This window comes from Epinephelus fuscoguttatus, linkage group LG15 (assembly GCF_011397635.1).
Source record: "Epinephelus fuscoguttatus linkage group LG15, E.fuscoguttatus.final_Chr_v1".
Classification (NCBI taxonomy): domain Eukaryota; kingdom Metazoa; phylum Chordata; class Actinopteri; order Perciformes; family Serranidae; genus Epinephelus; species Epinephelus fuscoguttatus.
In genome coordinates this window covers 32,649,697-32,672,816 of record NC_064766.1, presented here as the reverse complement: position 1 = coordinate 32,672,816, position 23,120 = coordinate 32,649,697, and the positions used below count along the sequence as shown (strand labels likewise).

Sequence of the window (23,120 nt, the reverse complement as noted above, 5' to 3'; positions counted from 1 at the left end):
TGAAGTAAGAAGTATGCTACAATAGTTACTGGGATGTAGAATAGAGTATATCCTCCTGCGACCTGAACTTTTGTTTATTATGCATTTTTAATGTCTCCTAGCTATTTGAGATCAGTAGGACCCAATAAGTATAAAACACTAAACACTGTCAACAATAGTTCAGTTCCAATGTCCTCAAATGAGACAATAGTAAAGTCCTAATGTCTTCAGATCAGTACTTCCTAATTAACAGTGTCTTAGCTTGTTTCTGTTGCTAAAATTGGTCAGATTTGTTGCCATATCAAACTACAAATATTATTAATCATACATAAACAAGTTTCAACCATAATATTTCATCAAGTTTTGTCCACTTTTGTGTCGGGATCAGCTGCAGACTGACTTGGCAGAGATGGCTGCCATCTTGTTTTTACATGCATCAGTGTATTGTGCTCTTACTACCACTAGATGGCACAAAAAAGTGTCCACAAACAAGGACAGCAGGTCTAAGTTAAGTTGAATGAAGTCTATTCGAGAGAAAGTTAACTTATACTTTCTTTACCTTTCGCCCTTGTGGTGGAGACACAGCTGCTGCACTGGTCGCACACTGAGGTGACCACTCCTGACACCTGGGCTGTCGTAACGCAGTGACTGAGCCTTAAACTTTTTGATAGTAGAGAAGACACCTTTGTCTTTAAAGCGGTGGGCTGCAGCTGACGTAGGCTCTGCATTGCCCGTTTGTTCCCAAAGGATCTGGGGAAACTAGATGGCACAAATACACGTCCATGAACGAGGACAACAGGTCTAAGTTAGGTAGAATGAAGTTTAAGGTAAGGTAAACCCAAAATGTGATGTCCACATATGAGGACACAGGGTCTCAGGAGGATAAGGTAGCACAAGTATCTTAAAACTGTGCTTAAGTACTTGAGTAAATGCACTTAGTTACATGCAACCACTGATTTCTACAGTGTGGTTTTGCTCCTTTTACTTCAACAAGTGCTACTTTGCCTCATGTCACTGGCACCTGCATTTATCATGATATCACATGACTATATGTAAGGCAGTGCACGCTGTAATCTTTTCACCCTTATGGTGGAGGCACAGCTGGGTGGGCTGGTCAAACACAGAGGTGACCACTGCTGACACCTGGGCTGTCATAACGCAGTGACTGAGCCTTAAACTTTCTGCTTGTACAGAAAACACCTTTGTCTTTAAAGCGGTGGGCTGCAGCTGACGTAGGCTCTGCGTTGCCCGTTTGTTCCCAAAGGATCTGGGGAAAAAAAGAAAAACTATTGGCTCCCGGGTAACAACATCTGTGCAGCCAGCGTCAGATCGTCGCCTTAACTGTCAGCTCCGCATTACCTCACTCGTGGCCGGCCTGCCACTTTACCCCTGCAGTTTAACTTTGGCGTGCATGCTCTCCCTCCTCTCTCCCTCCCTCTCCTACAATCTCTCCCTCTCTCTTCCTCTCTCCTTTCCTGCTATTACGTCCGCTGCTGGTAAAGACGCGGAGACAGGAGGAGGTGGGGGGGATGTACAATTAAGAGCACATTGTAACGTCCTTGCGTTGCCTGCCGTGGCGGAAGAGGAGTGTGCCGTGAACGCGAATGACCGTCGGTGGACGAGAAGAGGATAGACAGAGAGAGACAGGGCTAGAGGAGGAGAGAAGGAGGGAGGGAGAGAGAAAGAGAAAGAGGGGGGAATCACTCAAGATGCCTCGTTTTAGCGTAATTTGTCCTGCAGACTGTGCCCTTCCGGCGTTTTGAGGGCTGCTGTGAGCCTATAGAGAGAGGCTGGCTGGCTACGCTATGCTGCCTGACCCTGCTGTGTTGTGATAGCGTTGTCCGATTGTTTGGATTGAGGAAGGCTCCCATCAACCCAAATCAATGAGGATTCTGAGGCCATTCCTTCAGAAAGGAGCGCATATGCTGCAGTGTTTCTGTGGACAACGATCGAAGTCGACCACTATCACCAACGGTGAGAGACAAACATAGCATTACAGCTACCTTGGCTTTGCATGCTTTCTCTCTTGAGTGATGAAAAAAAGGAAAAAGGGGGGAGATATAGAGAGAGAGAGGGAGGAGGAGGAGGAGGAGGAGGACAAGAGAGAGGGGGGGTGAGTGGTTTCATTGGCCACTCGAGTGTGTGAGTAACATCTTCCGAGTCTGCAGTGGAGAGAGCCTCTCCTTGTGCTCCTCGCATCTGTCCCGAGTTCTGTGTGCAGGTTTGCAGCCCAGCCGCACTCCAGATACTTTACCAGACCGAGCTATATTTTGCAGACGAGCGTGTTCCAGTGCTGCATCTGAAGCGAGCCAAAAATGGACAATGCAGGGATCAAGTCATTAAACTTCAGGGGCCTGGAGAGGCAGCTTTGTTTCAGGGCCCCAAAAAAGCAGAGCAGTTCAGCACCGCGGATAGCGCCATACTGGAAGTGCTCCAGGAGAGGGGCTCCCAAACTTTTCATGTCCTCACACAGATTTATATCAAACAAGGACCCCACAGCTGACTTTAACTCCAATCTTGAGCTTTAACTACGTTAATACATATTAAAAACCAGGCACAGAGCACCTGCATTCACCCTCACCTGGCAATCACTACTTTTGAAAGTGACTTACTCTGTCCACTATTAAACACACCACACTTAATGAGTCTCAATGACACACACGTGCATGTGCACATTCACCACCACTCAACAGTCTTTGGCAATAAGCCTAAGATGCCTGCCATGTCCTCTAGTCAATTCACTGCATTGCTGCTGCTGCTGTTCGCTCGTAACGCAACTACACCTCCAAAGTCATTAAAAAAACATCCTTTATGAGTATTTTTCCAAAACGCTGTTTAACTGGGAGACAAATGCAACACCTTCTCTCCCGTCTCATGCAGTACGTCGGCTCTCCGGTAGTTTCAGCTTCAAATTCAGGGCAGACAATTAGAAACTCCATTAAGCACAGTTGATTCCTCTGAGGAAGTTGGACCAAAAGCAGCGCGCACACTGGGATCTGTAGGGCTCGGATATAAAGCGCCACCAGTCCTTATCCTGCATCTCAGCTCACTGGTAGGTGAACCTTGTGACCTCAATCAAAAACTTTCTGAGTCAGCTCATAGGTGTTGACACAAATGGGTGCAAAGTTAAAGCTTGTTTGGTATGAAGGTGTGTCGGGTGAAGATTTTGTTTGGAAGTTTGTGTCATTTTTTTTAACGTGCCGTGCAAGTTTAATCTGGATTCTCTGTTTTTGACTTCTTTTGCAAGAAGTCCTAAAGACGAGTTTGACTGGTCATCCAAAACTGTAACATGCCATTTCAGAACAGAGCTACAAAATGATGACAGTGTGCTTTTTAAATTTCAAACATACACTACCCTACTCGTTGGTGATTAATCAGCCAATATTAACTCAAATCTTAACTTTACCATCAATTATATATCCGCAGTAACACGCCACTGACTCACTGTGCAAATGGCTCATCAGACAAAGAGGGGTAACACACTTCACTTCACCTCGGCTGCTAATCTGACTGCATCACTCACTACAAGATCATGTAAAGAGCAGAAAGTGTTTGCTCTCCAGATTCAGGCGCCGTGCCAAAATCACCTCTCAGGGATTTTCGGTGAAAGGTGTGTCTGAGTAGGCTTAAATGTTTGCACCTGCTTTCCTTTGTAGTGTCAAGCCTGCACCTGGCTTTTATTGTGTCAGAGTTAAATACAGGAGTCGGGGTGTTTCTGGATCGCAGGAGGCTTGTGTGGTGGGTGGCATAATGGAGAAACAACCAGAAACAAAACCTCATGAGTGGTAATGCTTATTTCTTGTCTTTTCATCAGTTTCAATGAGACTGTTTAAGCACTATAACATCAGGTTTCATTTAAGGTCCAGTGTGTAGGATGTGGAGGGATATACTGGCAGAAATGGAGTGTTGTAAGTATGTTTTCTGTAGTGTTTAATCACCTGAAAATTAGAATCACTGTGTTTTTGTTACCTTAGAATCAGCCGTTTATATCTACATAGTGAGCAGGTCCTCGTCCATGGAGATTGCCATGTTGCTCCACCATGTTTCTACAGTAGCCCAGAATGGACAAACCAAATGCTGACTCTAGATAGGGCCATTTGTGTTTTTGCGTCAACCAGCAATGTTAGCAGCCCCTCCATGACAAGACAAAATACTGATTTTTTTTTTTGCGAAACTGCTTCATTCAGTGTTTTTATCCGTTTAAATCGAAGAAAAGACCTGTGCTGAAATTATGGCTCTCGTTCAAATGTCCTGAACGTCTGCATCCTAAGTTATCAGAGTAAAAAGTTGAGCACTGATTAGCAGGCGCTAGGCTCATGCATGGCCATCTCTGACATGCCAAACAGCGTCAGAAAAAAACACTGATTATTTTAATGTGAAACTGTTTTATTCAGCGCTTTTACCAGTTTAAATCACAGTGTTTGTTTTGGAGAGGAGGAGACCTCTGCTGATAATTCAGCTCCTGGTTAAAACCTCCTAAGTTATCTGATTAGCAGGCGCTAGACTCACAGCCATCTCTCACATGCCAAACAGCATCAGAGAAACACTGATTTCTAACATGACACTGCTTTATTCAGTGTTTTTAGAGGATTAAATCACTGTGTTTGTTTCTTTTGGAGGGGAAGAGACCCCTGCTAATAATTCGGCTCCTGGTAAAAACCTCCTGAACATCTGGATGTTTAGTTATCAGAGAAAAGAGCTGAGCACTGATTAGCAGGTGCTAGGCTCACAGCCATCTCTGACATGCCAAACAACATCAGAGAAACACTGATTTCTAACATGACACTGCTTTATTCAGTGTTTTTACCAGTTTAAATCACAGTGTCCATTTGTTTTGGAGAGGAGGAGACCTCTGTGGATAACCTGGCTTTGGTAAAAACCTCCTGAACAACGAAAACTGTCGAAACTTTGACCGTGAGAAGTTTCAGCTGGTTGCAGTCTGCACTCCTCACCACTAGACGCCACTAAATCTCTCTAAATCTTACACACTGTTCCTTTAAGTTACTTGGGGAACGGCTTTTTTCCTCTATAGAGTGACTGATTTGTGAAATGAGGCAATCATTGCATGCAGACTAATGTGCAGCATTTTTTAGGGGAATCATACATTTTTGCATTCTTGTCAAACACAGTTTGTTTCAGTGACTAACCTAATTTGTCTTTTTTAATTAGCAGCTGGTTGTCATCTGTGTGTGTGTGTGTGTGTGTGTGTGTGTGTGTGTGTGTGTGTGTGTGTTGCTGTGGTTTTGTAGCTTTTTGCTTTAATGAATGAGAACAATTGTCTTTGTTGCTGAAATAGTTCCTATTGTGATGTAAATGTTGAAAAATGTTCTTGTTTGCAATGCAGGGATTTTACTTTTGCCTCACATTTTGTTGTACTAAATTTAACATAAATAAGAGTCACACTGCCATCCATACAACTTGGGCATTATGTAGTTATAGTACAAATGTATCACACTAACTATAACCTAACAGTTAGCTCTGACTTGTGTTGGTGGTCATGGGCAGATTATGAGACAGTTGGCCTGTAAGAGCAGCTTAAGCACATATTAATATTCAGTAAGAATTTCCTTGTTGATATGACTCATCATATAGGTTCTGACGATATTTAAGTTTACGCAACAGTTTCTGTATATTTTGAATAGTGTATGGTAGTGGACTATACTAAAGTTAGGTTTATATTTACTGTATTTATGTGTCAGAATGCAGGCACAAGTTATTTGCGCTAGGTATGGTGTCATAAGGCAGTTTAGTTCACATGCCAAAAGGAGATGGTGGTTAACATCATGTGTTTGTATTGGTTTGGATCCTTATAAGTTGTTGACCATGTTATACAGTGTTTAAGAATAATAACGGGTAATATGTGAGATTATATAAAAACAGGACATTGAGTCGCTATTATTGTCAATAAACCTCGTTGAACTTTTTCCCTCCATCATGTGAATACTGTGGATCTCCAGAGAGGGAACAGAAACATGAGTCAAAACTGAGACACCTCATAAACTAAGTGGCCTAGTAACTTTGGTACACTGAAACATCCACTACAAGGCCGCTACAAGACCTCCTTGCCTCTTTTTTGTTGTGGTTTTGTGTGTCTGTGCTAATTTTGTGTCTCTTTATGGTCATTTTGAGCTTCTTCCTGGTCGGTATGTGTTAACTTGAGTGACATTTTGCACGTGAAGGCCGGGGGGGGGGGGTGCATCCTCTGACACTTTGGGCCCCTGGGCCTGTGCCCAGTGCTGTAGGCCCGTTCAGTAATCCATCCATGCTGGTAAGTGTAACTGTGGTCATGAGCATTGCGAGGCACAGTGTCACACTTACTCTCACACATGCCTCCTCTTTGCCTCCTGGAGACTTGGAGAGACAGTTTAGCAGACATTACTCAATGAAAACTAGCTCCAGCTATTGTGAGTCAACAAATCTGTGCGGTATCTCAAGGACACACTGAAGTGATGAACTTGGGAGAGTGGAAACATCCGCGGGTCTCTCTCTCTTTGATCACCTGTGGTTCATTATTTTTCCACAAGGGGGCAGCAAGTATAAGGGAATGACTCTGAACAACATGGCACTCCTGTGGTGGTGGTGGTGGTGGTGGTGGCACCTGAGAGGGCCACAGGGACGCTGGGACTTTGGTTCATGTCTTTCAGTTTTCACATATGTTTAGTTCCTATACTGCGGGGTGCAGTGAACGCAACATGGAGGAGAACTAGAACACTTTTTTCTCAGCTTTCAGTGTCTTAAATGCAAATATTTCCTGGTTTCTTTACTCCTCTGAGACAGTAGACTTATTATTTTTGGGTTGTGGACTAAACAAGACATTTCAGGACATCATCTTGAGCTTTGGATAAAAAAATGATCAACATTTGTCACTATTTTCTAACATTTTATGAGCCAAACATCTAATCGAGACAGTTATCAGCAGTGAAAATATTCATTTGTTGCAGCCCTAATAAAGACAAATGACATAGGTGGGTCTGAGGACGATGACATCACACCATTTCTGTAAATGAACTAGCAAACCTTTACAGAGTCACATCATTTTGATTGACAATTCAAATTGATCGCAAAATATACGGTCTGCAGTGCATTTCATAGTGACAGTGTTTTATTGCTCGCGGACGTATCTCAGCTGCAATGAAGTGAACATCAATTGTCTCTGGTAGAGGGAGGAAGCCTAGCAGATCCTCATTAGGGAATACTTTATCTTTTCCTGACAAAGATATATGTCCTGTGTCTCCACAGCGCTCCTCACCACAAAGTCCCTCCCATTTCTGAGAGGGCTCACTCCGTATACTACAAACGGCCAATCCGGGAAATGTATATCACACTCCTGCATATCCGTTAGAGTGATGAATGATGTATTGGAGTTGCTATTGATATTTCTTTATGCTGCAGTCATATTCGTTTCTACCACACGCTGGCAACTCAATAAGAATACAAAGCTGGATTACAGGTTTTGATTTAGATGCTTGGAAACTTTTCGGTTGCTGTCTCTATTCTCCCTGTCTGCCTTTCTCTTGGAAAAGACTGTAGCTGCCCTCCATCTCACTCTCTCTCTCTCACATACAAAGAGACACACACACGTGAAACACACAAAAGGTACCAGCGCTTCACATTCAACACTTTCATCCATTATATCCGAATCTTACGTAAGGGGGGCACAGACAGTGGTAGTCAAAAGAAAATCGTCTCTCTCTCTCTCTTTCTCTCCGTCTCTCCGAGGGTTCGGTTTGGAGAGAGAATGTCAAACCGAGTCCTAGAAAAAGCCTCTAAATGTTTCATGCTGTTTCATCAGGGGGAAGAGAGAGGTTTGCTATGCTGCTGAAGCCTCACGTGTTCGTCCTCCCACAGTGTGTGAGTGTGGCATCTGTGTGTGTGTGTGTGTGTGTGTGTGTGTGTGTGCCCCAGTCCATGCAATAATAGGCATGAAACCAGAGGCTTGCTCACATGCACACAGACACGTTTGCAGGACATTTTTGAGGGACTCTGCATTGATTTTACAGCTTAGTTATAGCCATTCCGTGAATTCCAATGAAAACAGATCCATTAAGTATTTGTGCTGATAACAGCGGCAGTAAAAATAATCAGTTGGTTGTGATAGAAACACATGCAGAATACAGTATGCTCTCACATATTCATGTCTGCACTTCTCTCCTGGCTCAAAGGCAAATTTATAAGCTGTGTTTCAGTGCTTTTTATGGTTTATGCAGAGTTTTGTGCCGTTGATGATGTTGTTATATGTCGTGTTTTATCAATGGCATTTCCATAAGCCTTAAATCAGGGGTGTCAAACTCATTTTAGTTCATGGGCCACATATTTTATCTCAAATGGGCCGGACCAATAAAACCATCACACAATAACCAGTCATCAGCTCCAATATTTTCCCCTTTTTTAGTGTTAAGAATTACAGAAATTCTGTAGATGTTTAACCTTTTGCAAAACAGATGAACAGCCTGAGATATCTCAAGGAAAATAAGTGCATTTTAAGCAGTATGTCTCAGGTTTTCCAAATTCAGTCAGTCTAATTCCTGATACAGATTCTTTTGATCTGAAGCTGCTGATTGACAATATTTTGCACAATGTTCCATATCTTTAAACATAGTCACAGTTCTTACATGAAGTAGGCAATGCATTGTTTGACTTGCTCCTGAGACCTGGCACCTTTCAGTCTGGTCATCTTGTGGGCTGCATTTTGACCCTTTGGCGGACCGTGTGTTTGACACCCCTGGCCTAAATCATATTCATCCATGTGTTGTGTCACCATCTGGGTCTCCAGTGTGCCATTTCTGTTTTGGGTTCATATTCTGTGCTGGAACCTGTTGCAGGTAATCCCTGTAGCCACACTGAATATGCTCTTTATGGCATGCGTGGGGTTTTAGAAAATAAAAAGTGTGCTTATGTCGCTTAAGTTATGAGAATAAGAATGTAGTATCAGCCAAAGCTGATTAAGATATCTCTGCCACCAGAAGAACTCTTTAATGCGGCCTCCTCTGCTGACCTGATGTGCCCCATTTTAAATCTGGCATGCACCTCCGGACTTTTATTTGTAATTCAACGAGACATTTGTGATGTCACCCGCCCCCTTTTTAGATGTGCACATTATCCCAAATGACTATGAAACGACGCGCGCGCGCACCCACTTTCCCCCTGCATAAACACCCACCCAGCTCTTACCCCTTTCCCTTGTTTGTATGTTTTATATTCAGATCTTTTCCTCCCGGAGATCATCCATCTTTTCCCCTGTACACCCCTCCGAGAATTCCTAATACGAACCTCAATCACGTATGATTGCGTTAAAAGAGTTGAGGAGAGACAGAGAGGGAGAGAGGGAGAGAGGAGGAGGAGGAGGAGGAGGAGGAGGCTGTGGACCGAGACCGTCCACTCTCCCTGTCGGCGATGTAACACACCGACAGCATCCATCCAGGACGCACGGGAAATAACGCTCTGCCTACTTTATTATTTGTGCGCTACAACAAAAAGCACTCTGGTGTGCGTTCGCCTCAACTAATTGTTGCTTTTCCAGACGAGCATCCCTCCCTGCAGGCTCACATCTCTGCAGCATCCTTGCAGAGTAGCCTCTGCTGCCGATTCCATTTTTCCCCGGCTGCATTTTCGAGGTGCCATCGACAGAACCGGAGACTGGGCTTACGTTATCTGGGCTCCCGCACAGCCGCACGGACCGGCAGCGACCGGTCTCATTCATCGATGTGCATGGGAGTAAATTATTAGTGAGAGAGGGGAGGAAAAAGTTCATTTCTCCAGCCGCGCACGAGCATCTCGTGCATGGATTTAGGTTGATGCGAATTATTAAAAAAGGCGTCAGGGAGCCAGAGGAGAGGCTGGTGTGCAGATGAGGATTACGAAGTCGTGCTCGTCAGACGCGGCGCTGTTCACCTGGAATACCTGAAGCTCTCCAATGACACGCAGCTGCATCAACTTATCAACACTGTTGCATGTCTTTACGGCTGACATGTCGGCCCCTGTGGCCTAGCCCGTAGGTGCATGTTGTCTATCAGATCGGGTGTTGATTTGAAGCCCTGAGTGCCAGATACTTAGACTCACGCGCCGCTGTCCCCTCCAGAGGATGCTGCCTGAAGCGCAATGATGCCCGGGACCCGGAGGATTTTCTGATCAGGATGACATTTGGTTAAAAAACACTCGTGGACACTCTGAATCTACTCTCTCGTTTTTCTTTTTTTTATTGCGCCAAGAAGCTGCACCAAGATCCGACCTCTGCCGAACTCAGACTCTCGGTTTTCAGACTCGGTTCGGGGAGATGGCCGCGATCGCCAGCTCCCTGATCCGGCAGAAACGCCAGGCGAGGGAGTCAAACAGCGACCGGGTCTCGACTTCGAAACGTCGCCCCAGCCCCAGCAAAGACCCCCGCTCTCTCTGCGAGAGGCATTTCTTGGGGGTCTTCAGCAAAGTCCGTTTCTGCAGCGGCAAGAAAAGACCCGTTCGGCGGCGACCAGGTCAGTGCTGTAGATCCCCCCCCCTTTGAACTGATGTGTGTTATGTGTGCGTATGGAAGCGGTTTCTCTCAGCACCCCCCACCCCGCCCCTCTTTGGAGCATTATACTGCAGTCAAGGGCTCCAATCTGAGCTGGAGGAGAAGGTAGATTTTCTCCGCGGTGCGAAAAAATCCACCTGTTCCATTAGGTCTTCTTGTTGTCTGTCGATCCACCGCACGACACAACCCTCCCCCATATACCGAGCAAGAGCAGCCTGAATGTATAGCAAATGATCCATACTATGCTGTGACGTTACCCCCTTTATTTCTTGTGATCCTGCTCTGATCAGAATAATCAGTCACACTGGAACTACTGTATCTCAGTTACAGCTTGAATAGGCTTTGTTCCAGCTGCTATATGTAAGCCTTCGATTTTGCACACTTAATTTTTGTACCCCCCTCCTCCCCTCCACACACACACACACACACACAACTTGAATACACTCAAAAAGGCTGCTTTAAATGACCTAATCCAATATTACTGCAGATTGGGGGTACAGAGGGGAGATAAGTTGCACCGCAGTGCACCAAGGCTCTTTTGAGATTAAATGTTTTAATGGTAAATGTTTATTGCAGCGAGGGAGCTTTACTGCAGTGAAGGGAGGTATAGCCTTAGTGATTAAGAGCTACTCTGGCTGTATTAGACACAGGCTCCGAGCCTACTACACTCCATGGTATAGCCTTCCCCCCCTTTTTTTTCTAATTCCCCTGGCTCCGTCCCGGTGCACAGATAACAAGCCAGTGCTGCAAGCCAGCCCTCCCCAAATCCAGATAGTTCTGTGTGTGTGATGAACGGCAGTCAGGTCCACTCACAGTCCTGCAGACAGACTGATGAGGAATGAGGCAGGAGGACAGACAGACATCATTTTTTAAAGGCAGAAAGGGAGGACAATGGAGAGACAGACACCCAGCCAGCCAGCCAGACGAAATTAAAAACGCTGTCGTCGCGCAGCCTCATCAGACAGACAAACAATCCCAGCGCCAAAAAAGCCTCCACAAAATGAATAGAAACACAAGCAGACAGACAGACAACAAGCCAGTCAGGCCTCCAGACACTGTTGGGCAGGTAGGTAACTCCTTTGCAACTGACACATACATGAACAGACAGAAAGCACGGACAAGACAGATGCTGTGCTTCCTCTAATTGATCATCCTTATCTACCTTATGCCTTGCCATATATTTGCATATAAACAGCCGATACACTGGAGAATTCATGAATTCTGCCTGTTTAAAAGACTGTTGTTTTTCCTTCTATTCCCCCCCTTCGTAAGATGCACCCTCGAAACCTCCACAGGTGTCCCATAAGGGCTGCAGGCTAGGTCAGTAGCTCAGCCTCCATCCGTGTGTGCTGTGTTTTCTTCTCGTCTCCACCCCATCTCGCGCCCATGTCGACTCCCCCTCGGCCAGGGAGGGGGGTGGGGGTGGGGAAAGGGGTGGGACAGAGAGGGAGGGACGGGCGGGGGGCTTCAACACCTGTCTGACAGCCGACGACCCTCTCCCTTGCTGATCTCTTCTTTTTTCTTTCATCCCTCCTTCTGTGTGGCTTTCTTGGATTTCTTAAGCTTAATTTCGTACCTGTTCTTTTTTTTTTTCCTGGTAGCTAAAGCTCTCTCCTGTAGCCAGTCGTTTGTCGCTCCTCTGTCTCTCCTCTATCTTTGGCTCTGCCTCCTCTCATTTTGTTCTTGCCTCATTCTCCTCGTCAGTCTACGTCGGATTATCCTCGCTACTTGTTCTGTGTCTGTAAATATGTGTCAAGTACTGCTGTGTAAGTGTAGTAGAGGTCCTTATAGTGTATTTTGGTGTACATGGATATGTTGTGTTCCTCCTTGTCAAACACTATATCAGAACAGGTGATCATTCACCATTTCATGGTCATGACGCCATTTGTCGACACACCTAAATGTTTTTGTCCTTCTGTATTGGTATGAAGTAAATTTATTGACGTTTTAATGGCCCATACACACACAGGATGATTTGCTGTATGTTGCCACTGGAAGACATTCTTCTTGCACAAACACACGAGGTAAAATCCGGAGTTTGGCTTGAAGCCTGTTTTAACATGCACACACACACACACACACACACACACACACACACACACACCCTCTCTGCTAAATGATTGGAACTGATGAGCCGTCAGCGATTGCTCGGGCCCACGTTGAGGTCTTAATTTATGGAAGCGTAGTTATCACATGTGATTTACTGGTGTGTACCCTCCCATGTACTTTCACACGCACACTTTCTCCTCACCCTGCCTGTGATGGATGATGAAGGGCCTGTCCCAGGAATTGATGGCCCCATCCCAGGGGTAGGTGAGTTGGGGACTGATGGTCAGGATGATGTACAGTTGAGGTGAACCCACTCTAGTTAGGGGTCACTCGGCGTAGTCCTTCTACGGGCTGTCTTCTGTGAAATATAAAAGGAGCATATGCACCGGTAATTATTGCTGTGATCAGCGTTTGACTAAAGACTTGGGATGGATTACTAAATGGGCCTCTTGGGCACAGGCCCAGGGGTTCAAAGTGTCAGGGGGACCCCAGGCCTTCACTTGCAAAATGTCAAATGCCAAAAGAACATGCATGGGCAGGAAGAGACTCAAAATGACCAAAAAGAGACACAAAAGAACCACAAAGAGATGCAAAGAAACTGCAAAGAGACGTAAAACAATTCAAAAATGGGCAAAACAACCACAATAGAGACAAAAACAACCACAAGGAGACACAAAATGACCACAAAGAGGCGCAAAAACACTACAAGGAGAGATAAACTGACTATGAAGAGAAATAAAACAAATCCAAGAGAGACAAAAACAACCACAATAAGATGTATAATGACTTCAAACAGATGCAAAACCACCCCAGTGTCTGTGCGTCTTGCTTCTACGTAGGAGAGGTGGTGGGGCCCAGGCACCTATTGTCTCATAATCCGCCCATGGACTCAGTGTATGCTGTCACTGTTAAAGACAGGTCTGGCTAAGAGTTTTGTTTCTCTGTCCCGATATCCAAAAAGTTTCTTTCTGCTAAATCATTTGGGGTTTTATGTGCCTGACTGGCCTGCACTCAACTGCACAGCCTCCAACTCTTCTTATGACCTTGGAGGACAGTCAGGCACACTCATATTCCCTTATTGCAATCACATACATCATCTATCAGGACACGATGTGAGCCCCGCAAAGCAAACATTTCAATTGTTGAATGGGTACTTAGTGGCATAAAATGAAACTGAGCACCAGTTTAATTGTGATAAAATGCTTAATTTGTTTCTTTTGTCAGGCAGAGAATAAACAAAGGATTATTAATATCCAGCATCTGAGTTGATGTCTGATTTCAGTGGAGCTTGTCTCAAAATCTCTTTTGCTATTGCAAAAACAAACACTGTTTGCAGCTGTAGTGTTTCATTATTCACGGTATCCCTAAGAAAACGTATTAGTTAGATATACACACTCCCTACCTTTTCTTTTATCTGAGGAACAAGCTTTACTTCTCCTGCATTTCCTTGTCAGGAGCCATAAGCCAAGTCTTGTTTACCCAATGGTGTCATCTGACTCTGACTGCTGCTTTTGCACAAATCCAAAAGACCTGCCGGACATTAGACAGACCACAGAGACCACTCGCACATTTCCCCCTCAGATAAACACTTTTCTTTTCTTTTTTTTTTACACATCTATTTTTTCCTGGCGTAGCCTGAGGCCGAGAGTCTTTCTTTGCCCCGAGCTAATCCTCGTTTCCACCTGCTCCCCTGAAGTGTTGAGCGCTTCGAGCGGCACCCTGGCCGGTTGCCAGATGTCACAGCCTCAAAGTTGGAGGTCGGTTCAGGGTTAGTGCAATGAAATAAAAAGACTCTAAGAAACTTTAGGTCAAGAAAAAGCACTGGAATCCTTCGAGGTAAACCTGTTGCCTATGATAAAACCTCAGGATCTCTTTCATTGAATATCAGTGATATCGACCCAAAACTGCACAGTTGCTTCATACCAAATAAAGAAACCATTAGCATGTCAGTGTACATTACAAAGGGATTTTAAAGGGACTTTCTAAATGGTGCAAAAACAGCCATTTTTCTCTACCTGATACAGTAAGACATTATGAGACAGTAACAATGTTCTCATCGATTTTCTGTCATGACGTTCTCATTGTAAAGGCCTTCCCGTCAAAAAACCGCTTTGGGAATTATGCAGTACAACAGATGACTCATTACAAACTGTCCATCATAGTCGTATTGATATTCACCAGCTGGTAAGAGTTAAATAAAGAGCTGAAGTGGTTTTTAAGTTTAAGTTTTTGTGAGCAGGCAATTGGAGGCTGGACTGTGCCATGAGAACAATAAGACTTTTTAAAGTGTTAATTAAAGTTGAGTATTTAATTAATATATTTATAGAGATTCACACTTCATGCAAAAATTTAATTAATTTTGCTTTTGATTTATGCAATTCAAAAATTGCTGAAGGCGTAATTTATTGGACATGTAAACACACCAGTAAATATTTTTAAATGCTTTAGGCAGTTTAAAGGGTGAAAAGTCTGTAATTGCTCTGCTGGTACTCTCCATCTTCCACAGCCAGCTTGTCTTCTTTAATTAATTAAACACTGTGCATTTTATGTCTGTGAAACGTGTTTGTAAGACGTGTTTAAAACTGCTTCATATGAAGAGCTGTGAGTGTGCAAACACTTAGCTGAAAGCCGAGCTATCAACTCTTCTGTGTGTTTTCATTCACAATTAAGAGAATGCTGTTCTGACATATTCTTGGTGGGGATGGGGCTGTGGCTTGGCCGGTGGTTTGTGCACTGTCTGTGTGTGTGTGTGTGTGTGTATGTGTGTGTGTGCGTGTTTCAGAGCCGCAGCTGAAAGGCATCGTGACACGACTGTTCAGCCAGCAGGGCTTCTACCTGCAGATGCAGCCGGATGGAACCATCGACGGCAGCAAGGACGAGAACAGCGACAACAGTGAGTGGAGCGCTATGGAAGCTACAGCTTCCAGCATGAAACATTTAATGGCAATGAGTCACTTGCTTATATAATATATTACCACATTTTATAAGCTGTGCTTTATCATTTTTAGTTTTTACACAACTGATGCCAGCCTAAAGCATTCCAAAATTAGTTTAAGAATGCCCTCGTTGAATTGGATTATCAATCAAAAAAACCCTACGATTTAAAAAGGGAAACTATTCACCAAATTCCTCAAAGCAGAATGCCCTCTTTTCTGAATCTGGTTATGCAACAGTATGCATGAGCTACAACTGTAGACATAAATGTGTCAAAACCTACTCGAATGGTTTATGAATTCCTATCCAGTCATCTCATACCTTTGGAGGTAAGTCAATACAGTATTTATGGGAGCATCTTCTACTCAAATTTCTATCCCCAGTGAAATTAATTCCAACATCCCTGTCCCGGTCTCTCTAAGTAAACCATTTCTAGTGTGTACACTGCATGATTGTAAGCGCCACATTGTTTTGATTGATTCTTCTCTGAAGTGCGTGTGATTATCACAGCAGAAATCCCTTCCCTGAAAGCCCCATCGCCTGACACAACTGTAGCCCCGCAGCTTCACGTCTAGTCACACAGATCCCTCCCTGAGCCACTTCTTTGCAATATTTCACCACCGATCGACTTTCCATAGTGGGCTACCAGTAGATAAATAGTCTCCAGGGAGTAGTCCCCTAAAGATATCGCACCTCCTTCCACTCTCACAGGGACAGGAAAAGGGGCAAACCAGTAGAGAGTCTTCTGCATTAAAACATATAGGCTTTGGTAACAGTTTCTTATGGGGAGTGAAGGATCAAGGAAGAGATATATGTTGGCGGAGAATGGTCGTCAAAGCGATAATGACGACGCTCCCAGTCTGGAGTGAGGCCAGACAGGAAACCAATCATGACCTTTCTTCTCTAAAACATCCTGCCAATCTTAAAGGAAGCCTGAGCCAAAGCTGCTGGACCATAGCAGTCATGCGGTGAAAAGAACGGTCTCTCGCTGTCACACGTCGTTTTATATTTTATGAGGGGATAGATCTTCAGTACTTATAGCATGAGGAAAAGGGTCTTCAGGACAAAAAGGATTACTGCACAAACAAAGAAAAAAAGGAAAACACACCCTGCATTTCCTCTGTGCACCTTAAACACATTGCTGGTTTTTTTTTTGGAGCCTCCATTGTGCTCTAAAGGTTTTTGGCTGATGAGTTTTTTGTGGAATGTGAGGGTTTCCCCACCTCTAGGTAATCCTCTTGTTAAGCAGTCCCGCTGGCCCAGGGATGGAGGAATGCGGTGAATAATTCAGCCAGAGGAAACTAAAAATACCACCTTCCCCGTTTGTACCCAATGAATAATTCTCTATGTGAGATGCCTTGAGCTGAGAGATGGTCCGAACGAAGACACAGAAAGAGAGCAGAGGCGAGCAGGAGGTGCAGCGAGAGGAATCTGAAGTGTTTTGAGAAGAAAGATGGAGACAGAAAGAGGAAAGACAAAGACGAGAGACAGAAATAGACGATGAGATTTGGTATTCAGATCTTGCACGGAACTATCGACTGCCCGGCTGGATTATCAGAATAATAGATTACCCCTCACCCCCACCCTTGAACCATGCCACCCCTCTGACCTGCAGCATCTTCAGCCGCGGCAGATGGAATACTGTAATTTATTTTCAGGGGGAGGTTCAGTGGAACCGATGGGATTGAGGAGCATGACGGCGCCTGCATACTAGGTGCGACCTGAGCCTGGAGTGCATTTCAATTCCATTTTTTATTCTATTGCTGTAGAAGTGCTGAGACAAGGACACAACTGAACAGCAAATAGATTTAGCTGGAGAAATGCATCCAAAATAAATGAAATTCTGCTTTAATAAAATCAGCTCAAAAGACTTGTTTGACCCCAAATACTCAGTAAATTGTTACCGCAGTATGTAAAACTGCTTTAGTGATAAGCATGGCTGACTGGCGGAGCCACGCTTAACTAACTGCAAGGGCTGTGAAACACCGTTCAATTAATTAGTGCTCATGTTCAAATTTGAGCAGTTATTAATTTGATTGTCATCAGTTGATCGCCCGCAGTAATTACCCACACACACACTGCAGCTCCAGAAAGATACTGCTGGTTATGAGACACCTGCGGTATCAGGCGTTCACACTCCATCTGTCTTGGATGCTCCTGGTTGATGGATGAGATGAAGTGAGACCTTTTTCTATTAGTTGAAGACCAAGTTACTAATTTCAAGTACTTCAAGATGTATGGCATGAAGAAGGAGTGTCACCAGAATTGAGTTAAAGCAGCCCAGTCACCAGATGAAAATGTTGGCATTGTAATTTCTGCAAACCACAAATACGCTATATCTATATTAGGGTTGTCAAAATAACGCATCAATTTCAATTAATTAATCTCAGAAAAATTAACACGTTAAAAAATGAATGCCGATTTATCGCGTTCCATGGTGCCCTTTGACCCAATGTGTCATTGAAGGCCGCAGTAGCTTCGTTACATGATGGAGGCAGACGAGATGACACTGCCTGGCCCGTGACTGGAACATTTACAATTTTTAAAAAAATGCCCAGATTGAACTGTCGATAGGAGCCCTGTTCTCTGCAATGTCTGCAGTAAGGAATTTTTGTACTATCGGAGAACTTCAAGCCTGAAATATCACCTCAATGTAAAACATTTAGCAGCAAACCCTGAGGTCAGAGCTAGCACAGCCTCTGATGCTAGCGCTAGCAGTTAGCCTCGTCAAGCCACGCTCAGCCAGGTGTTCGGACTCAAACTGAGTAAGTCTACCTGTGACCGACTTAACTCCCTTGCAAAATGGAGTGCAATGGACTGCAGGCTAGTGTCAGTGGTAGAGGACAGGGGGACAATCGTGTCTAAAGTCCAACAGCTTTACTACGACACATCTGCCAATATTCATTTGAACTGAAATTTTTTAAATATTCTCACAGCAAAAGTTCATGTGTGCTATTATGTTGTATATGAGCTGACTTTGTCAACTAGATGTGGAGGGGATGGTGGACAGTGCAACACCTAGGTGAGCTGCAGATGATGGTTCAAGACCAACAAACATTGCTGTTGCTGTTTTTTCAGCAACTTTCAGGCAAAAATTGTGGTTGTTTTTTTTACCGAGACATTGCTGCTTTTCCTGCCGTTAAAGTGACATGATTGTTGGTTGATTTTTACCAAGACATCACTGCTTTTTCTGCCAAGACAGTACCATGAAAAGTGATTGTTTTTCACCAAGACATCACATCTTTTCTTGCAGGGATTGGGCCCCCCACACCAGCTATTTTGGGCCAAAACAGAATATTTTCCTAACCATAACCAAGTGGTTTTTGTGCCTAAACCTAACAAGTAAAGTTTCAACATTTCAACTTCATGCCAGTTTCAAATATTTTTTATTGTGAAGCAACAGTAAAATAGCAGTACCATCTTTCTTGGTATAAACATTGCCTCATTTCCATTATAAACAAACACACTACAGAACTGTAATACAAATACAAAATTAGAAAATACAAAAATAACAATACCTGGGGAGATAGATAAGAATAGAAAAGAAAAAACAAATATATGAAATAAAATAAAAAGACTCCCTCCCTGTCCCACCCCGCCCATCAAGTGCTACTCAGGGTTGTGCTACATATTGTCCTAAATTTGAGATTACTGGTTTCCAGATCTTGTTGAAGTCTTCCAGCTTGTTGTTCAGAGCATATCAAATCCTTTCAAGATGTAATCTATCAGTCAATGCAGTTACCCAAGCCCTAAAAGTTGGTGTCTCCTTCGATTTCTAATGTAAAAGGATGAGTTTTTTCCCGCATAGGAGGCCGTAAGACGTCAGCTTTATGCCAACCTGCAAATATTTTGTATCCTTGGTTTGCAGAAATGGACATGCAACATTTTCTGGTGACCCTATTAAAGTCTGTATATAAGACTAACACACCTTTGTTACACCAGCTCTCACATCTTTGGATTTGTGTTTCTCTCTGGATTTGGAGACATGCCCTTGGCATATGAAGTTTGGCTCAGTGTTTCTGTAAACCTTTCCTGCAGGCTTTATTTCCTACTGCGCCACTATTCCTCACATCAAATGCACTTCCTCCAGCCCACCTGCAGGATTTGCTTGTAGCCGATTACTGCTCCACTGGAAGACTTACCGTTTTCAAGGATTTCGCTTTATTGGGTTGTTTGAACCCATTTTGTCTGGCCCTTTGACGATAGAAGATCCCTGGAAATCTCTTAACTCTGTCCCTGCACCATCCCAGCCACTCTCTTTTCTCGGCGAGAGATGGGATTGAGGTTATTAAGGAAGAGGAATCGCCTCCAGAACAGTCATCAGGTACTCTAACAGTAGTAATTATGGAACCCATCAACCGCTGGAGCTGCAAATAGAAAAGCTGGACATTTAGAAGGTAGCTGAATGACAGCTCCTGTCGGTTGTGTAATCCTTTGGCAGGCAAATGAGAGCAGGGACGGCAGATCATAATTATAGCAAAATAGTGGACTAGCTTGCCATATTTTATGCCTCCTTTCCTCCCACTTTTCAAGCCAAGCTATTACGGAGAGTCTTTTGAGGGCCCTATTGCAAGTATGACTGCTCAGAAAAAGCCAGAATATGTTTTGATAGGTGGAGGTGCTCCGAGGTGGAACACTCCTGGGTTTTAGTGATACGTGAGAGAACTGTGGACAGTGCCTCTGAGAGACACTGCCAGTCATCGGAGCGACAAAGGCAGCAGCCATGAAAGGCAAATGGAAAAAGGAGCGAGGGAACAGACAGAGGGGAGGGAGAGTGTTATGACAGAAAAGTGATGAAAAAAAGAGATTGAAAAGTCTGAGAAAACAATAAATGAAGGTGCTAATGGATTCAAATTCTGCCAGAGTACCCCAAACATCCAGCCCTCAAGGGTATACATAACTGCAAGAGTGGCCAGTGTGTATCACCCATACCAGTGGCCTGAGGGCAGAGTTAGACTATTGGCAGGCGAAAGCAGCACGTCGATATTTATTGAGTGAAATTGAATCTGCTCGGAGGACGGACCTGTGTTGGCACATGTCCTTTCGTCCCTGCCAGCTTTATCTGATAGTCCCCATTACCACTTGCAGAACAATCATCCCAGCAATACATAGAGTAAAGAGTGTCCTCACACCTTCACCAAGCTAAAGCCCACAAAAGTCACAGTCCTCAGATTCAAGAGAACGTAAAAAAACAGAAATGAAAGTAATTCATTGTAGAAGCTGAAGAAAAAGTTGAAATAAATTAATGAAGCCTTTTAGATGATTGAGCCATAAATCTTGAAGACCAAACATGTCTAGTTGCTTCTCACATACTAATTCTTGATTTTGCTACAAGCTGCATGAATGAAAAATATCACAGAGTTGTGAATAAAATCAAATTTTTATCATAGTTTTGGGCTTCTGGTTCTACTTGGCCAACACATACTTACTCCCAGTTTGTCAAATACCAACGCTTGGTTGATGGCCCAACACGTCAAACTATGACGCTCTAGGTACCCTCTAGGATCACTTTTGGACACTCAGGGATGGTTTGTCAATTTCTACTCGATACATGCATGGTGTCTTTCAAAATAAACTTTTGTGTTCATAGGAAATGTACAGTTTCCACTTGTCAAATGCATACACTCCCTTTCAAAATAGATTTCCAACATAGGTTTACTTAGTTTTTAGGTTTAGGCAACAAAAGTGCATGGTTTGGTCAGGAAAAGATCATGTTTTGGGTTAAAATCAGTGCATTTCTTATTAACGTAACATTACATATTACACACCTTAATGCTACGTTCTTAAAATATTCTATATATTTTAGCGTGGGACACAAACAGCAGTCTCCCAGGTGAAAGTCCTGTGTTTGTTTGACCCATCCTCCACCTCTCCCTTAGCATTCTGCAGTGACTTTTTCAGTCTTTATACTATGGCACAATGGGCAAAATAATGCGGTGCGTCTCTTACAGATGCTAAAGGGTGCCTCACTGCATCAGTATCTGATGCCACGGGCTATTAACCAAGGGTCGGTATTCAAAGGGTATTCAAAGTTGGGAATAAGTATACTTGGCTTTACGTGCTGCACCAGAAAGCCAAGATCCATAACAAATTTATTTTTATGTGGTGTCATTTGCGTGGTATTTTTAGACATCAAAGGCCCTGAAAACAAATGTTCTCAATCAGCTTATTGGTATGATTGATGGGTCGAATATGAACACACAATTTTCTGCCAAAGTTACAACAGTTTTGAGTATTTCACACAAGAGATTTCTGTCTGCACTGTTTTATCAGTGTTCATGTAACTATTTTAAAGTGGGCGAGGCTCAGTTGGCAAAAGGTGATGTCACAAACTTCCGTGCACCGATGAGCCTTTAGTAATAACTAATCAAACAATAAATATTTAATTATTTATATCGCAAATTAGTTTTTTTCTGAACTTTAATTTCCATAGTTAATTATTTAGTAATGAATATTTGAAGTCGAGATGAAATGAAAAATGCCCTTTTGACCCCTTTAAATCACATCCCCGGCCATATTCTGCACTTATTTCACAATATATGCCAAAAAATTAGTAAGAACCAACAGATTTCAACCAATAGTATGAATCAATCTGCAACTTCACGCCGCTCAGAGAATTATTAGTTAACATTAACGAGATAGCAACAGCATGCTACGTCAGTGTGTCTTGGGGTGTTCGCCACCTCAAATCTTACATCCCATTTCCTCAAAACACCATTTGCAATGTTACAGCGGTTTCCTAATCCCAGTTACGCCTGTTCAATCCAAAGTTGTTGCACACAAAGGGACATAAATATAAGTTAGTGTCAAAGTACTAGCAATTAATCCTCATTATCATACAGGTTGTCGGATTAGTTGAGGACATTTTTATTTACCTACACCGGCAGACGTTAAAACAAAACAATGATGCTCGTCGGATGCCGTATTTATATTGTACCAGAAAGTTTTGGATTTCTGTTTTAACATTAATGCTTCACTGTCACACTGAGGTGCGTCAGTGTTCCCATTGTCCTGTTCACTTTACTGCTGACGGATAGCCAAAGTACAGAGAGCAGAGCCTGTCGTGTCTACAACAGTTAAGTGAAAACTCAATTGTCCTATTCTGTCCTTTCTGTCTGATGTCTCTCTTTTGTCTCTGCCTCTTTGTATCTGTCCGTCTGTCCCTCTCTCCCTCACTCTGTCTGTTCTGCAGCCCTGTTTAATCTTATTCCTGTGGGTCTGAGAGTGGTGGCCATCCAGGGAGTGAAGAGTGGCTTTTACATCGCCATGAATGGCGAGGGCATGCTCTACAGCTCGGTAAGACACAACCCCTTCCAACAGCCATGTCGTTGGGCCGTGCACGTGTGCGCGCTACCAGCGCTATTTGCTCATTAACACGTGTTGTGTTTTGTTCCATTTGTTGTCTCCTCTAATATCCCACTGCAGCAAAGACTCAGCCCTTCTAAACCCTTTCATCTCCGCTCTATTCGAGAGCTCTTCAGATGTGCCATTGTGTTGCCGTGCAGCACTTATTCCCCCCCCCCTCTTTGTAGTTGAAGCAGCACCGTGCATGTTTTACATTTAATTTGACACCAAGTTCAGTGCTCAGCCTCTTCTTCTTTTACTGGCCACTAACGGAGGCTCGTTATGTCACGGCTATAAACAGAAATGA

General features: G+C 43.7%; 1 protein-coding gene across 3 annotated transcripts in view; it reads left to right on the top strand.

The window, feature by feature from the left end:
- Positions 1-1,459: 1,459 nt before the first annotated feature.
- The window catches only part of fgf12a (fibroblast growth factor 12a), a 42,870-nt gene continuing 21,209 nt past the window's right edge, over positions 1,460-23,120 (top strand). Inside the window, exons 1-4 of one of the 3 annotated variants that reach the window (XM_049598041.1) lie at positions 9,196-10,448; positions 11,759-11,806; positions 15,318-15,428; positions 22,662-22,765. In XM_049598041.1, the coding sequence (XP_049453998.1) occupies positions 10,253-10,448; positions 11,759-11,806; positions 15,318-15,428; positions 22,662-22,765 (459 nt within the window). In that variant the 5' untranslated portion in view covers positions 9,196-10,252. Of the gene's footprint in view, positions 1,954-9,195; positions 10,449-11,758; positions 11,807-15,317; positions 15,429-22,661; positions 22,766-23,120 lie in introns of those variants that run through there. The other 2 variants (XM_049598043.1, XM_049598042.1) reach the window with 2 other exon arrangements.